The 14,200-nt window shown below is 42.8% G+C and overlaps 2 protein-coding genes across 5 annotated transcripts in view; one reads left to right on the top strand and one right to left on the bottom strand.

The window, feature by feature from the left end:
• Positions 1–4,646, top strand: part of LOC134351618 (uncharacterized) — a 113,044-nt gene extending 108,398 nt beyond the window's left edge. For all 4 annotated transcript variants that reach the window (XM_063058007.1, XM_063058006.1, XM_063058008.1 and 1 more), the window contains one exon: positions 1,042–4,646. In XM_063058007.1, the coding sequence (XP_062914077.1) occupies positions 2,054–3,331 (1,278 nt within the window). In that variant the 5' untranslated portion in view covers positions 1,042–2,053 and the 3' untranslated portion in view covers positions 3,332–4,646. The remainder of the gene's footprint in view (positions 1–1,041) is intronic.
• LOC134351619 (stimulated by retinoic acid gene 8 protein homolog) overlaps positions 1–13,112 on the bottom strand; it is a 38,665-nt gene extending 25,553 nt beyond the window's left edge. The window contains exons 1-5 of the mRNA XM_063058011.1: positions 13,039–13,112; positions 12,026–12,226; positions 8,889–8,964; positions 6,976–7,057; positions 1,028–1,180 (exon numbers count right to left, since the gene is read on the bottom strand). Coding sequence (XP_062914081.1) covers positions 1,028–1,180; positions 6,976–7,057; positions 8,889–8,964; positions 12,026–12,226 — 512 coding nt within the window. The 5' untranslated portion in view covers positions 13,039–13,112. The remainder of the gene's footprint in view (positions 1–1,027; positions 1,181–6,975; positions 7,058–8,888; positions 8,965–12,025; positions 12,227–13,038) is intronic.
• Between the last annotated feature and the right edge of the window lie 1,088 nt (positions 13,113–14,200).

Genomic DNA, 14,200 nt, shown 5'->3' with positions numbered 1-14,200 from the left:
TCTCTTTGCGATTTTTATAAATGACTTGGATGAGGAAGTGGAGGGATGGGTTAGTAAATTTTCTGCTGACACAAAGGTTGGGGCTGTTGTGGATCGTGTGGAGGGCTGTCAGAAGTTACAATGGGACATCGATAGGATAAAAAACTGGGCTGAGAAGTGGCAGATGGAGTTCAACCCAGATAAGTGTGAGGTGGTTCATTTTGGTAGGTCAAATATGATGGCAGAATATAGTGTTAATGGTAAGACTCTTGGCAGTATGGAGGATCAGAGGGATCTTGGGGTTCGTGTCCATAGGACACTCAAAGCAGCTGTGTAGGTTGACTCTGTGGTTAAGAAGACATACGGTGCATTGGCCTTCATCAACTGTGGAATTGAATTTAGGACCCGAAAGGTAATGTTATAGCTATATAGGATTCTGGTCAGACCCCACTTGGAGTACTGTGCTCAGTTCTGGTCACATCACTACAGGAAGGATGTGGAAACCATAGAAAGGGTGCAGAGGAGATTTAGAAAGATGTTGCCTGGATTGGGGAGCATGCCTTATGAGAATAGGTTGAGTGAACTCGGCCTTTTCCCTTTGGAGTGGCGGAGGATGAGAGGTGACCTGATAGAGGTGTATAAGATGACGAGAGGCACTGATCGTCTGGACAGTCAGAGGCTTTCTCCCAGGGCTGAAATGGCTAGCACGAGAAGGTGCAGCTTTAAGGTGCTTGGAAGTAGGTACAGAAGAGATGTCAGGGGTAAGTTTTTTTCCACAGAGAGTGGTGAGTGCGTGGAATGGGCTGCCGGCAACGGTGGTGGAGGCGGATATGATGGGGTCTTTTAAGATACTCCTGGATAGGTACATGGAGCTTAGAAAAATAGAGGGCTGTGGGTAACCCGAGGTAATTTCTAAGTAAGTACATGTTCGGCGCAGCATTGTGGGCTGAAGGGCCTGTATTGTGCTGTAGGTTTTCTATATTTCTGTACCAATAATAATTTATATTCACCCCAATGTTGTCTGATGGCACCACTGTGTAATACAAACCCTTCAAATTCAAGGAGTTCTGCAGAGGATTTCACAGGAGACTGGGAACAGACTGATTTCACATCATTCTCTGCGGGATGACTTCTATATTCTCTCAACCACTGCCAAAGACTGACTCTTGTCTTACCAGGACAATCTACTGAAGCCATGTCACTGCGAAGGAAGAAAAAAACTGTTACAGTTATAAGGGCACAAAAATATTCAGAATTATGGAGTTCAAGCACAAATTTTTCCAAATTATGTGAAGCACTTAATGGATCAGATATTTGCAGGGTTGGAATAGAAATTCTATGACGTATTGTTTGTTTCCTGTTATATCCTAATAGTCCATAAGACATAGGAGCACAATTAGGCCATTTGGCCCATTGAGTCTGCGCTGCTATTTCATAATGGCTGATCCATTTTTCCTCTCAGCTCCAATCTCTAGCCTTCCCCTCCAAATCCCTTCATGCCCTGACAAATCAAGAATCTATCAACCTCTGCCTTAAATATACATAAAGATTTGACCTCCACAGCGGCCTATGGCAACGAAATCCACAGAATCACCTCTCTCCGGCTAAAGAAATCCATCGTCATCCCCATTCGAAAAGGACGCCCCTCTATTCTGAGGTTGTGTCCTCTGGTCTTAGACTCTCCAACCACAAGAAACATCCTCTCCACATCCGCTTTATCAAACCTTTCGTCATTCGACAGGGCTCATTGAGTCACCCCTCATTCTTCCGCATTCGAGTGAATATAGGCCCAGAGCCATCAAACGCACTTCATTCTTGACTTTAATAAGCAAATATTGCTTCAAACTGGTTGTTTTCCAAACTCTTTACTCTTTGGTGTGCTAAAGGGTCAATGCTCTTTGCACAACAGAGTAATGCATCAATATAATATTCCAGATACAGATTAATGTACAAACAGTAATGTTTATAGAAGCTGGATGTTTGGCAGATGACGCTTCACTACTTCCTGATGCAGTATGTCATACTGCACTGATCTCATTCTCCCTTGCAAAGCAATCATTTCTGAACATTAACAATGGTGTTCACCTTTAACTTAACTGCAGTTAACGAAGTAAATTTATTAACCTGTTTTATATCTTCCCATCAGACTATAGACTTTTTTAACTGCCGATGGGACATCAACCGTCTCGACTTCACCGCACCTTGTTCCCATTCCAACCTCACTCCTTCTGAACGCTCTGCTCTCCACTCCTTCCGCACTAATCCTAACCTTACTATAAAACCCGCTGATAAGGGGGGTGCTGTTGTAGTCTGTCGTACTGACCTCTACCTTGCTGAGGCACAGCGACAACTCGCGGATACCTCCTCTTATTTACCCCTCGATCATGACCCCACTAAGGAGCACCAGGCCATGGTCTCCCACACCATCATCGACTTTATCCACTCAGGGAATCTCCCATCCACTGCTACCAACCTTATAGTTCCCACACCTCGCACTTCCCGTTTCTACCTCCTACCCAAGATCCACAAACCTGCCTGTCCTGGCCGACCTATTGTCTCAGCTTGCTCCTGCCCCACCGAACTCATTTCTGCATACCTCGACACGGTTTTATCCCCCCTTGTTCAATCCCTTCCTACCTATGTTCATGACACTTCTCACGCTCTTAAACTTTTCAATGATTTTAAGTTCCCTGGCCCCCACCGCTTTATTTTCACCATGGATGTCCAGTCCCTGTATACTTCCATCCCCCATCAGGAAGGTCTCAAAGCTCTACGCTTCTTTTTGGATTCCAGGCCTAACCAGCTCCCCTCTACCACCACTCTGCTCCGTCTAGCGGAATTAGTCCGTACTCTTAATAATTTCTCCTTAGGCTCCTCCCACTTCCTCCAAACTAAAGGTGTAGCTATGGGCACCCGTATGGGTCCTAGCTATGCCTGCCTTTTTGTTGGCTTTGTGGAACAATCTATGTTCCAAAGCTATTCTGGTATCTGTCCGCCACCTTTCCTTCGCCACATCGACGACTGCACTGACGCTGCTTCCTGCACGCATGCTGAGCTCGTTGACTTCATTAACTTTGCCTCCAACTTTCACCCTGCCCTCAAGTTTACCTGGTCCATTTCCGACATCTCCCTCCCCTTTCTTGATCTTTCTGTCTCTATCTCTGGAGACAGCTTATCTACTGATGTCTATTATAAGCCTACTGACTCTCACAGCTATCTGGACTATTCCTCTTCTCACCCTGTCTCTTGCAAAAATGTCATCCCCTTCTTGCAATTCCTCCGTCTCCGCCGCATCTGCTCTCAGGATGAGGCTTTTCATTCCAGGACGAGGGAGATGTCCTCTTTTTTTTAAAGAAAGGGGCTTCCCTTCCTCCACCATCAACTCTGCTCTCAAACGCATCTCCCCCATTTCACACACATCTGCTTTCACTCCATCCTCCCGCCACCCCACTAGGAATAGGGTTCCCCTTGTCCTCACCCACCACCCCACCAGCCTCCGGGTCCAACATATTATTCTCCATAACTTCCGCCACCTCCAACGGGATCCCACCACTAAGCACATCTTTCCCTTCCCCCTGCCCCCCGCTTTCCACAGGGATTGCTCCCTACGTGTCTCCCTTGTCCATTCGTCCCCCCCATCCCTCCCCACCGATCTCCCTCCTGGCACTTATCCTTGTAAGCAGAACAAGTGCTACACATGCCCTTACACTTCCTCCCTTACCACCATTCAGGGCCCCAGACAGTCCTTCCAGGTGAGGCGACACTTCACCTGCGAGTCGGCTGGGGTGATATACTGCATCCGGTGCTCCCGATGTGGCCTTCTATATATTGGCGAGACCCGACGCAGACTGGGAGATCGTTTCGCTGAACACCTACGCTCTGTCCGCCAGAGAAAGCAGGATCTCCCAGTGGCCACACATTTTAATTCCACATCCCATTCCCATTCTGATATGTCTATCCACGGCCTCCTCTACTGTAAAGATGAAGCCACACTCAGGTTGGAGGAACAACACCTTATATTCTGTCTGGGTAGCCTCCAACCTGATGGCATGAACATTGACTTCTCTAATTTCCGCTAATGCCCCACCTCCCCCTCGTACTCCATCCATTATTTATTTATATACACACATTCTTTTTCTTTTTCTCTCTCTCCTTTTTCTCCTTCTGTCCCTCTCACTATACCCCTTGCCCATCCTCTGGGTTCCCCCCCCCACCTTTCTTTCTCCCTAGGCCTCCTGTCCCATGATTCTCTCGTATCCCTTTTGCCAATCAACTGTCCAGTTCTTGGCTCGATCCCTCCCCCTCCTGTCTTCTCCTATCATTTTGGATCTCCCCCTCCCCCTCCCACTTTCGGATCTCTTACTAACTCCTCCTTCAGTTAGTCCTGACGAAGGGTCTCGGCCCCAAACGTCAACTGTACCTCTTCCTAGAGATGCTGCCTGGCCTGCTGCATTCACCAGCAACTTTGATGTGTGTTGTTTTGTTTATATGCTGTGTTTTTCACCTAATCTTTGTTTTCTTTGTGCGGGGAGGGGATTTGTGAGGATCGATGCCCCTATTTCGTTTTCTTCAGGGGGGTTTTGTGCAGGGGGAGAATGTTGGGGGTCGATCTGCCTGTTCCGTTTTGTTTGTTTTTTTTGTGTGGGAGGAGGGATTTGGGGGAACGATGTGCCTGTTCCATTTTGTTTGTTTTTTGTGTGGGAGGAGGGATTTGGGGGTCGATATACCTGTTCCATTTTGTTTGTTTTTTGTGTGGGAGGAGGGATTTGGGGGAACAATGTGCCTGTTCCGTTTTGTTTGTTTTTTTTTGTGTGGGAGGAGGGATTTGGGGGAACAATGTGCCTGTTCCGTTTTGTTTGTTTTTTGTGTGGGAGGAGGGATTTGGGGGTCGATATGCCTGTTCCATTTTGTTTGTTTTTTTGTGTGGGAGGAGGGATTTGGGGGTTGATGTGCCTGTTACATTTTGTTCTTTTTTTTTGTGGGAGGAGGGATTTGGGGGTTGATCTGCCTGTTCTATTTTTGTTCGTACTTTTTGCGAAGAAGGGGAATTTTGGTGTTGATGATAGTGCTGCCTTTCTTTTCTTTCTTGGTTTCATGGCTACCCGGAAAAGAAGAATTTTAAGTCATATTCTTTGATAATAAATGAACCTTTGAACCTTTAAAAGTTGAACTGTTTCTGCTTAGACTAAGAAGAGAATGCAAGGAAACAATGCATTCTGTACCATTGTATAGATTACGGACTGACAAAATACAGAGATTTTTGTTTCCCCTTTTATATATCACGTTAAATACAGGAAATATTACTTTGTGAGATACCTCCAGGAAGTTGAATCTGTACAGGAATATCATCATTTTTATAACTCCTTTGACGATGCCTGTATGGCCAAAAGAATATATAACAGACTGTATATACTGCATAAATATTCAAGATTGGTTATGTCATTTCCTGTACACAAGTGTAAGGAGATCAAAATAATCATTACTCGTATTTGATGCAGCACAAAGAAAGGGTAAAGAACACAATAATAATAAAAAAACACAAAACAAATACTGTATCAATACTTAAGATAGCTTAGAAACGTAGATTGTATGTCTACAAAGTGATGCTAGGCTCTACACAAGGTGACTGATGGCAAATAATAAAGTAGTGGTGGAGTTAGTGGGTGGAGGTGTTGATCAGTCTTACTGCTTGGGGAAAGTAACTGTTTCTGAGCTGGTGCTCCTGGCGTGGACACTACGTAGCCGCCTCCCTGCTGGGAATGGGACAAACGGTCCATGACCAGGTGTGTGGGATCATTTAAGATCTTCCTGGTCATTTTCCAGTGCCTTTCTGAATACATGTCCTTGATGGCAGGGGGGCTGGCACCAGTGATACATTAGGCAGTTTTGGCCTTCCCGTCTGCCACAGTGCAGTTTCCATACCAAGCAGCGATGCACCTTGCTAGGATGTTTTCGACTGTGCATCAGTAGAATGACATGAGTAAAGATGTAGAAAGTCCAGCTCTCTCCAGCCTCCTCAGCAAGTACAGGAGTTGGTGACCTATCCTGACTATGTAGGATGTGATCTGGGACCATGAGAGGTTGTGGATGATGTGCACTCCCAGGAGTTTGAAACTGCTTGAAGTTTCCACCGCTGTGTCACCAATGTAAGTGGGGGGGGGGTGGTTGTGAATGGTGTGAGTTCTCCTAAAGTCGATAACGATCTCCTTCGTCTTGTTGACATTAATGAAGAGGTTGTTTGCCTGGTACCAGGCCTTCAGCTCTTCCACCTCCTCTCTGTAGGCTGTCTCATCATAGTTGGTGATGAGCCCCACCACTGCCGTGCCATGAGCGAACTTGACAATGTGATGTCTCTGGTGTCTGGCCGTGCAGTCATGAGTGAACAGAATATACAGCAATGGGCTCAGTACACAACCTGTGTTGAGGATGATGGGGAGGGAGGAGCTGTTGTTCATTCTGACTGTCCAAGATCCATTTATAATGAATGTGTAACTTTACTCAATGGGAGTCATCTGTCACAAATTGACTTCCTGATTGTTTACAATTTGGTTAAGAAATTAAAAATCACCTTTATAGTTGAAAAAGCTCTCGAACTTTAAGATGTGTGTTTTTCATATTGTGAGAGAATATTCCTAGTGTCTCTAACATAACATATTAAAAACTGTATGTGACCCACTGTTGCAAATCTGTTCCAAATTACTAGTTCAGAGCCACTATTACATCATCAAACAAGAGGGAGGCAAAAAGAATGAAGCTCCCATCTGTTGTCAAAGGCAAAATGAATTGCGGACGAAGGAATAAAATAAGTTTAAGCATGGGTTATAGTGAATGGTACAGTAGTTCTCGCATTGTGATTCCCCACTCCCTTCGAAATGGCAACAAATGTGACAGCTCAAAGAATTAATATGGAATAGTGATCCTTTTGGAAAAAGGGAATCATTTGAAATTCATAATGAACCAATGATTTGTGTCAATCTGCTGATTTTCATCAAGTACCTGTGTTCCTCGTAGTAACCAATATATTGCTCTTTTACTTCTTCCAGGCTTGATGGCTGACCATCGTTCAAATGATATGTTTCTGTCATGTACCAGAATATCAGAGGGATTAATCAGATTTGTATGATAGTCATTTAGCTTTCAAACATATTGAAACAAGTTTTACTATAATTTTAAAGTGATGGACTGAATACATCACATTCTGTCTATATTCACTAATTAAGCCCCCACAGCCCTCCTTGCAGCCACTACAACCAAAATTACGAAAGTCACCACACGGGAAACTGGAAGGTGTGAAGAGAGTGGATATGGAGAAGATGGAGGGATATGGTCCAGGTGCAGGTCAGTGGGACTAGGCAGAAAAATGGTTTGGCACAGCCAAGAAGGGCCAAAAGGCCTGTTTCTGTGCTGTAATGTTCTATGGTTCTAAGTAGGAGTGTCTCGGATCTAAGGGCCCAGCTTCAGAATAAACTGAGGTGAGGAAGAATTGCTTCAGACAGAGGGTGGTGAATCTTGTGGAATTTGTTGCCATAGGGATGTTGGAGGCCAAGTCACTGTACGTAATTAAGGCAGAAGTTGATAGGTTCTTAATTGGTTAAGGGCCAAGGTGAGAAGGTGAGAGAATGGGGTTGAAAAATTATCTACCATGATTGAATGGCGAAGCTGACACAGCAGAAAGGCCTAAATCTGTTCCTATAGCTTATGGTCTTAAGGAAATATTAACCCTTCATCTACTTGGTTAACTTTGTAAGAGTGTTATTTGCTTCAATGTAATCACTTTTGATCCTTCCAAGTTTTAGAGAGTGTTTGCCCAGTCTCCTTGGTCCTTCCACATAGGACAACATCCAATTCCACCCCCCCCCCACTCCACACCCTCCTAGAAATTAATTCAGTGAACCTCTACTTTATTTTCCCTATCCTAATTATATCCTTCCCTAAATAGGGAGTCTGGTGTGATCTCACCAGGGCCCTGTACAATTGAACTAATACATCTTTAATCTTCTACTCAAACTCTTCCAATCCTCAGCCACTTCATTACCCCATCCCACGGGCTCTGGCATATTGAAATTCCAAACACGACACCTAATTTTTCCTCCTATCTTGCTTGTAGAAATTTCCGGGCATCATTTACCTTTTATAAGCCCACACCGACTGTCCAATCCTATTGTCATTTTCTAAGTGTTCTGTCACTACTTCTTTAACATCTTCTGCCATTGACCCTGGTACTGACCTCAGGGTTGTTAGTCTATAATTCCCTGCTTTAAACTTTCCCTTAGTTCTGAGTAGTGGGGCTATGTTTGCTTCCTACTAAAATGCAGGAAATAATCTAGAATCCATGGAATATTGGAAGATGACAATCAATGCATTCACTATTGCCAGTGTCAGCTCTTCCAAAAGCTTTCAAGTTTTGTGAATATGTTTGCGCTTAATTCAATGATTTTCTCCAATTTAAAAAAAACAATACTAATTTCTCTCAGCTTCCCATTCTCTCTAGATCTGTTTCTCTCTACTACTTCTGGAAGCTTTTATTAAACATCTTTTGTGTTGCTGACAACAGCCCACATAAGGGACACCTTAAGCATTTTTTCTTCCAGCATTAATGTACCAGGACTGAAAAATGCCCTGACGATATTTGCCAAGGTGATTCTGGCAAGCACATTCTAAACCTGTGAACTCTACTGGCAAGTAGGACAAGAGTGCCAGGCACATAATAGCATTATCCCCTTGCAGACACTCCTCAAGTCAGACTTGAAAATATATTCTTCATCCTACTTTCTTTGCCACTAAATCTAAATCTTGAACTTTTTATCCCATTCTAAGGACCAATTAGAGATCAGCAATAATTGTTCACGGTATGAACAGCTCTATATAAAAATCAAAGTGCTTAATAGAATAATTACATAAAAACTAACCTTTAAGTTTCAGCAGATTTTCAAGTTTTCTTTCTAAGTCCAGGATATAGCCTTTTGCTTTGCGTAGTACCTGCCACTACAAATGAAATAAAGTTTGGTGGAAAAAGTTTAACTTCAGACATAATGCATAAAAGGTTTTTAAATCTGTTGTTTTTGCTTCTTCAAAGCTTTTTGATAAGGGCACACTCTACTACTCGAACCAACTTTAGCTCCTAAGTATATCACGCTCCAGGAAAGCTGAACAACTGAATCCCTGTATTTAAAACTTCAAAGCATATCTTTGACTACAAATGGTTTGCAATGTCCCAAGGCTGTTAAAGGCATTATGTACATCATAACTTTGAAAACAGTAAAATAAAGTATATTTAGTCACTTATCCTGAAATGTAATTTGTGTTCAAATCCAGGTTTTAAATTGTGTTGCATTCGATCCGATTTCTATTTTTTTTTTAGATTATGAGGACACGCAGTCCTCTTTAATTGTCATTTAGTAATGCATGCATTACGAAATGATACAATTTGTACCTCCAGTTTTTCAATGTATTTCAGAGCTTTCAGTATTACCTTGGAAAATAGAGATCTGTGATACACATGACAGACCAGCCTCAGCTTTGTGTTTTGACTCTGAGGTTACAAAGTTTATTGTAATCATGACCTTGACCTCAGCTGACACAGCTATTCGGGCACAAGTTTAAAGCAACAGTTAAGGTCATAGAGGGACGTAGAACACTATAAATCAGTAACTCTTATTCTGCGGAGTGGACTGCTTATTGGGATAGAAACATAGGACCCCGCAGACCCGGAGGATGGAGGAAACAATGTCTGCATTAATGAACCCTTGTTTGCCTTTTCCCTTGAGATTGGTGGTCTAGTGCCAAATCTTACAGCAAACCCAAGTGGAGCAACCTAAATGCACTCACTGAACTTTTTTCCCCCAAGAAGGAAGTGACAGTTTAGGTGAAAGCAATCTTGCTGATAATTAGCACTAGTTTTCAGACTGAGAAGGCAAACTCCAGAGTGCTGTGCTGTAGAATGCAGAGGTTACAAGTCAGTGACCCTAAAATCACAAAGACACAAAGGCTGAATTGTGAGAGATCAATGGCAGGCAAGCTTTAAAAAAAGCTTGGCACCACTAAAAAGCAACAATGCAAGAACAATGACACTTCAGGTGTATACTAGGTGCCAGGAAAGGCTCTCTTGTGCAAGTACAGTTCACTCTGGGAAGTGCCCATCAAATTTCTACAGTGATCCAAATCAATCCAGCGATGGTAGTTATCAAATTTTCTTCCAGGACAGATCAACATTCATTTATATTGTGCTGGGATAGATAGCACTTCATAATCATTTTTATTGTTTTTCATGATTTACACATAAATTTACACATCTTAGTGAATGATATATAAACAAAGCCTCATATCTACACTGTAGCATTTTGATGCAGAATTTAAAATATGGATAAATTATTCTCTAACATACTCTTGAAATGATATTTTATATGTAACTTGCTGAACAATAAGAGCATACTGTACCTATAAAAAGTTTTCACACCCCTTGGAAGATTTTGTGTTTTATTGTTTTACCATATTGAATCACAGTGGATTTTATTTGGCTTTTATGACACTGGTCAACAGATTCTTTCGTGTCAAAGTGAAAACAAATTTCTACAAATTGGTCTGAATTTATTACAATTATTAAACACAAAATAATTGATTGCATAATTGCTCACCCCTTCAAGCTGTTTTTTAGTAGACGCACCTTTAGCAGTAATTACAGCTTTGAGCCTGTGTGGATAGGTCTCTATTAGCTTTGCAAATCTGGACACTGCAATCTTCCCCCATTCTTTTTTACAAAACTGCTCAAGCTCTGTCAGATTGCATTGGCATTGTGAATGAACAGCCTTGTCAAATGCAGCCACAAATTCTCAGTTAGATTGAGGTCTGAACTCTGTTTTGGCCACTCCAGGACATTAACTTTAAGCCATTCCTGTGTAGCTTAGGCTTTATGCTTGGGGTCATTGTCTTGCTGGAAAACACATCATTCCTCTAGTCGCAGTTCTCTTGGAAACTGCATCAGGTTTTCCTCCAGGATTTCCCAGTATTTTGCTGCATTCATTTTACCCTCTACTTTCACAAGCCTTCCAGGACCTGCTGCATTGGAGCATCCCTACAGCATGATGCACACACCACCATGCTTCGTGGTAGGGATGGTGTGTTTATGATGATGTCTAGTGTTTGTCTTACACCAAGCATAACGTTTAGTCTGTTGGCCGAAAAGCTCAGTTTTGGTTTCATCAGACCATAGAACGTTCTTTCAGTTGGCTTCAGAGTCTCCCACATGCCCTCTGGCAATCTCTAGCTGAGATTTCATAAGAGTTTTTTTTTAAATCAACAGTGGCTTTCTCTTTGCCACTCTCCCATAAAGCTGTGACTGGTAAAGCTGAAACTGGTGTTGTATGCGCAGTCGCTCCCATCTCAGTCACTGAAGCTTGTGACTCCTCCAGAATTGTCATAGATCTCTTGGTGGCCTCCCTCACTAGCCCCTTCTTGCACAGTCACTCAGTTTTTGAGGACGGCCTGCTCTGGGCAGATTTACAGCTGTGCCATATTCTTTCCATTCATGATGATTCACTTAACTGTACTCCAAGGGATATTCAGTGACTTGGAAATTATCTTGTATCCATCTTCTGACCTGTGCTTTTCAATAACCTTTTTGCAGAGATGTTTGGAGTGTTCCTTTGTCTTCATGGTGTAGTTTTTGCCACAATGTTGACTCACCAGCAGTTGGACCTTCCAGATACAGATGTATTTTTACTACGATCAATTGAAACACCTTGACTGTACACAGGTGATCTCCAGTTAACTAACTATGGGACTTCTAAGACCAATTGGCTGCACCAGCAATGATTTGGTGTGACACATTAAAGGGGGTGGATGCTTTGTGTTTTATATTTGTAATTAATTTAGATCACTTTGTAGAGATCTGTTTTCACTTTGACACAGAAGAATCTTTTTCTGTTGATCAGTGTCAAAAAAACCAAATTAAATCCATTGTGATTCAATGTTGTAAAACAATAAAAAATGATACTTTTTATTGGCACTGCATATGATTCTTGAGAATTATTGCTCAACACCATCTTACTTTTGAAGTTATTCTTTTGGTCCTCTTGGAAACAGGACACACTGTATCTCGTAGGTGATTGAAAAGACCTGCCAGCTTTGCACGGTGTCGAGCCTGAGAAAGGCGACGACGAGCCACCCGAGGTTCCACTTCCTGCAGCATCGCCATAAATCTTGGGCTAGCATCTGTGTACGGACTGGTGCATTCGCCAGAGCTCTCCATCTAAATGTGAAATCTACAAATTATACATTGACACAAATCATACAACAGACTGTTATGAATTACAAATCTGTCAATTACATGCTCCTATACATTTCTTTATAATGCTGCCTGACTTTTGAAATATTTCATGTAGTACTCGCCTTTGAAACGAAGAACACATTTAAGGAAATTCTCAATTTGATCCTATGTTTTAAATTATATAATAGTATAATAGTATCCTTTATAAGGTTCCATAAATTAAGGAGAATGAGAAATAATCAGGCATTTTATCTCTCATAATGTTCCCATACCTCTTTATAAGCATCCGTTAGTCTCATGAGACCATGGATTTGCGCCTTGGAAGGTTTCCAGGATGCAAGCCTGGGCAAGGTTGTATGGAAGACCAGCAGTTGCCCATGCTGCAAGTCTCCCCTCTCCACGCCACCGATGTTGTCCAAGGGTAGGGCATTAGGACCCATACAGCTTGGCACCGGTGTCGTCACAGACCAATGTGTGGTTAAGTGCCTTGCTCAAGGACACACACACTGCCTCAGCCAAGGCTCGAACTAGCGACCTTCAGATCACTAAACGAACGCCTTAACCACTTGGCCACATGCCAACACCATATACCTCTAATACTGCTAGTAGTACTAAACACAGTATATAATAGCATCAACCCGATGTGCTCCTCCTCCAAAAGCCATTCTACTGATGTCAATGAATTTTTATGTGCCATTACCTGCAGCAGTGCGAAACAGCATCTAGCCCAACCGGTCTATGCTGATATTTTTATTTCATTATGATTTTCTTTTACATTGATTGAGCTTTCCTACCTTGCTTGTGATTTTTTAAAAAGTTCATTTTGTGGGATTTGATGTTATTGACAATTTACGCCCACCTCTAATTGGCCTCCTGTTCGAATACTGCCACGCTGCTGTCGAGCTTGATGTCCCAAGACTTCCAGGGTGAAACATTTAGGGCGGCTGAATCAAGTCGGCCATTCCTGCAGCCACAATATCTAGGTGGCTGGACCCTTTGAATTTTTGGTCAATAGTGCAGATGATGGTGGGGGCCTTGGTGATGGTAGTGCCCATCAATGGCAAAGATGTTTTCTAGTGGGAGATGGCCATTGCCTGGCACTTTGATATGACAAATGCTAGCTGCCACTTCTCAGTCAATGTCTGAATGTGGTTCAGGTCTTAGTGTGTGCAGGCATACACTGCTTCTGCAATCATTAACAAACATCTGTATTTCAGGTTTCACAGTGATAGCTAAATCATTGACAAAGCTCTTGAAAATTGCTGGGCCTGAGACCTTGGCTTACGTAACTCCTGCAGTGATGTCCTGGGGCTGAGGTGACTGACGCTGAACTGCCACACTGTTACATTTTGTGCAGAGCATAACTGCCACTTGAGAAGCATTTTCCCCTAAATACCCAACAAATTCAGTTTCACCACGGAGCTTTGATGCCACTCAATCACTGCCTTGATGCTAAGGGCAGTCACTTTGACCTCGCTGCACTTCAAGGCTTGGGACAGCTTTGGATTAGGTCTGAGATAAGTCTGAATCTGACTGATTCTAGCAAAGATCAAGTTGGGCATTGGTAATCAGGTTACTGGTGTGTATGTGCTACAAGATAGCATTGCTGATGACACATTCCATCCTTTTTCTAATGATTGAAAGTGGACCGATTGGGCAGTAAACCTGACTGGGTTCGTCCTACATTTTGTGAACACATCACAGCACCAGCTGTATGGTTGCAGTTCAATATCCACCGCTAGTACATTCTCCTGCTCACCGCATGGATTTCCAGGTGGTCCAGTTCCCTCCCTCATTTCAAAGACCTATGTGGTGGGGGGAGTGAGTTGTGGATGCCGGAACCATTGGGACATTTGTGACACAAACCTTGCTGATTTAATTTGACACAAACAACACATTTCACTGTATGTTTTGATGTACATGTCATAAATAAAGCTCATCTTGATCATTGTCAGA

The sequence above is a fragment of the Mobula hypostoma genome, chromosome 9, assembly GCF_963921235.1.
Source record: "Mobula hypostoma chromosome 9, sMobHyp1.1, whole genome shotgun sequence".
Classification (NCBI taxonomy): domain Eukaryota; kingdom Metazoa; phylum Chordata; class Chondrichthyes; order Myliobatiformes; family Myliobatidae; genus Mobula; species Mobula hypostoma.
Note: the sequence above shows the minus strand (reverse complement) of the source record. Positions and strands in the feature narration are given on the sequence as shown.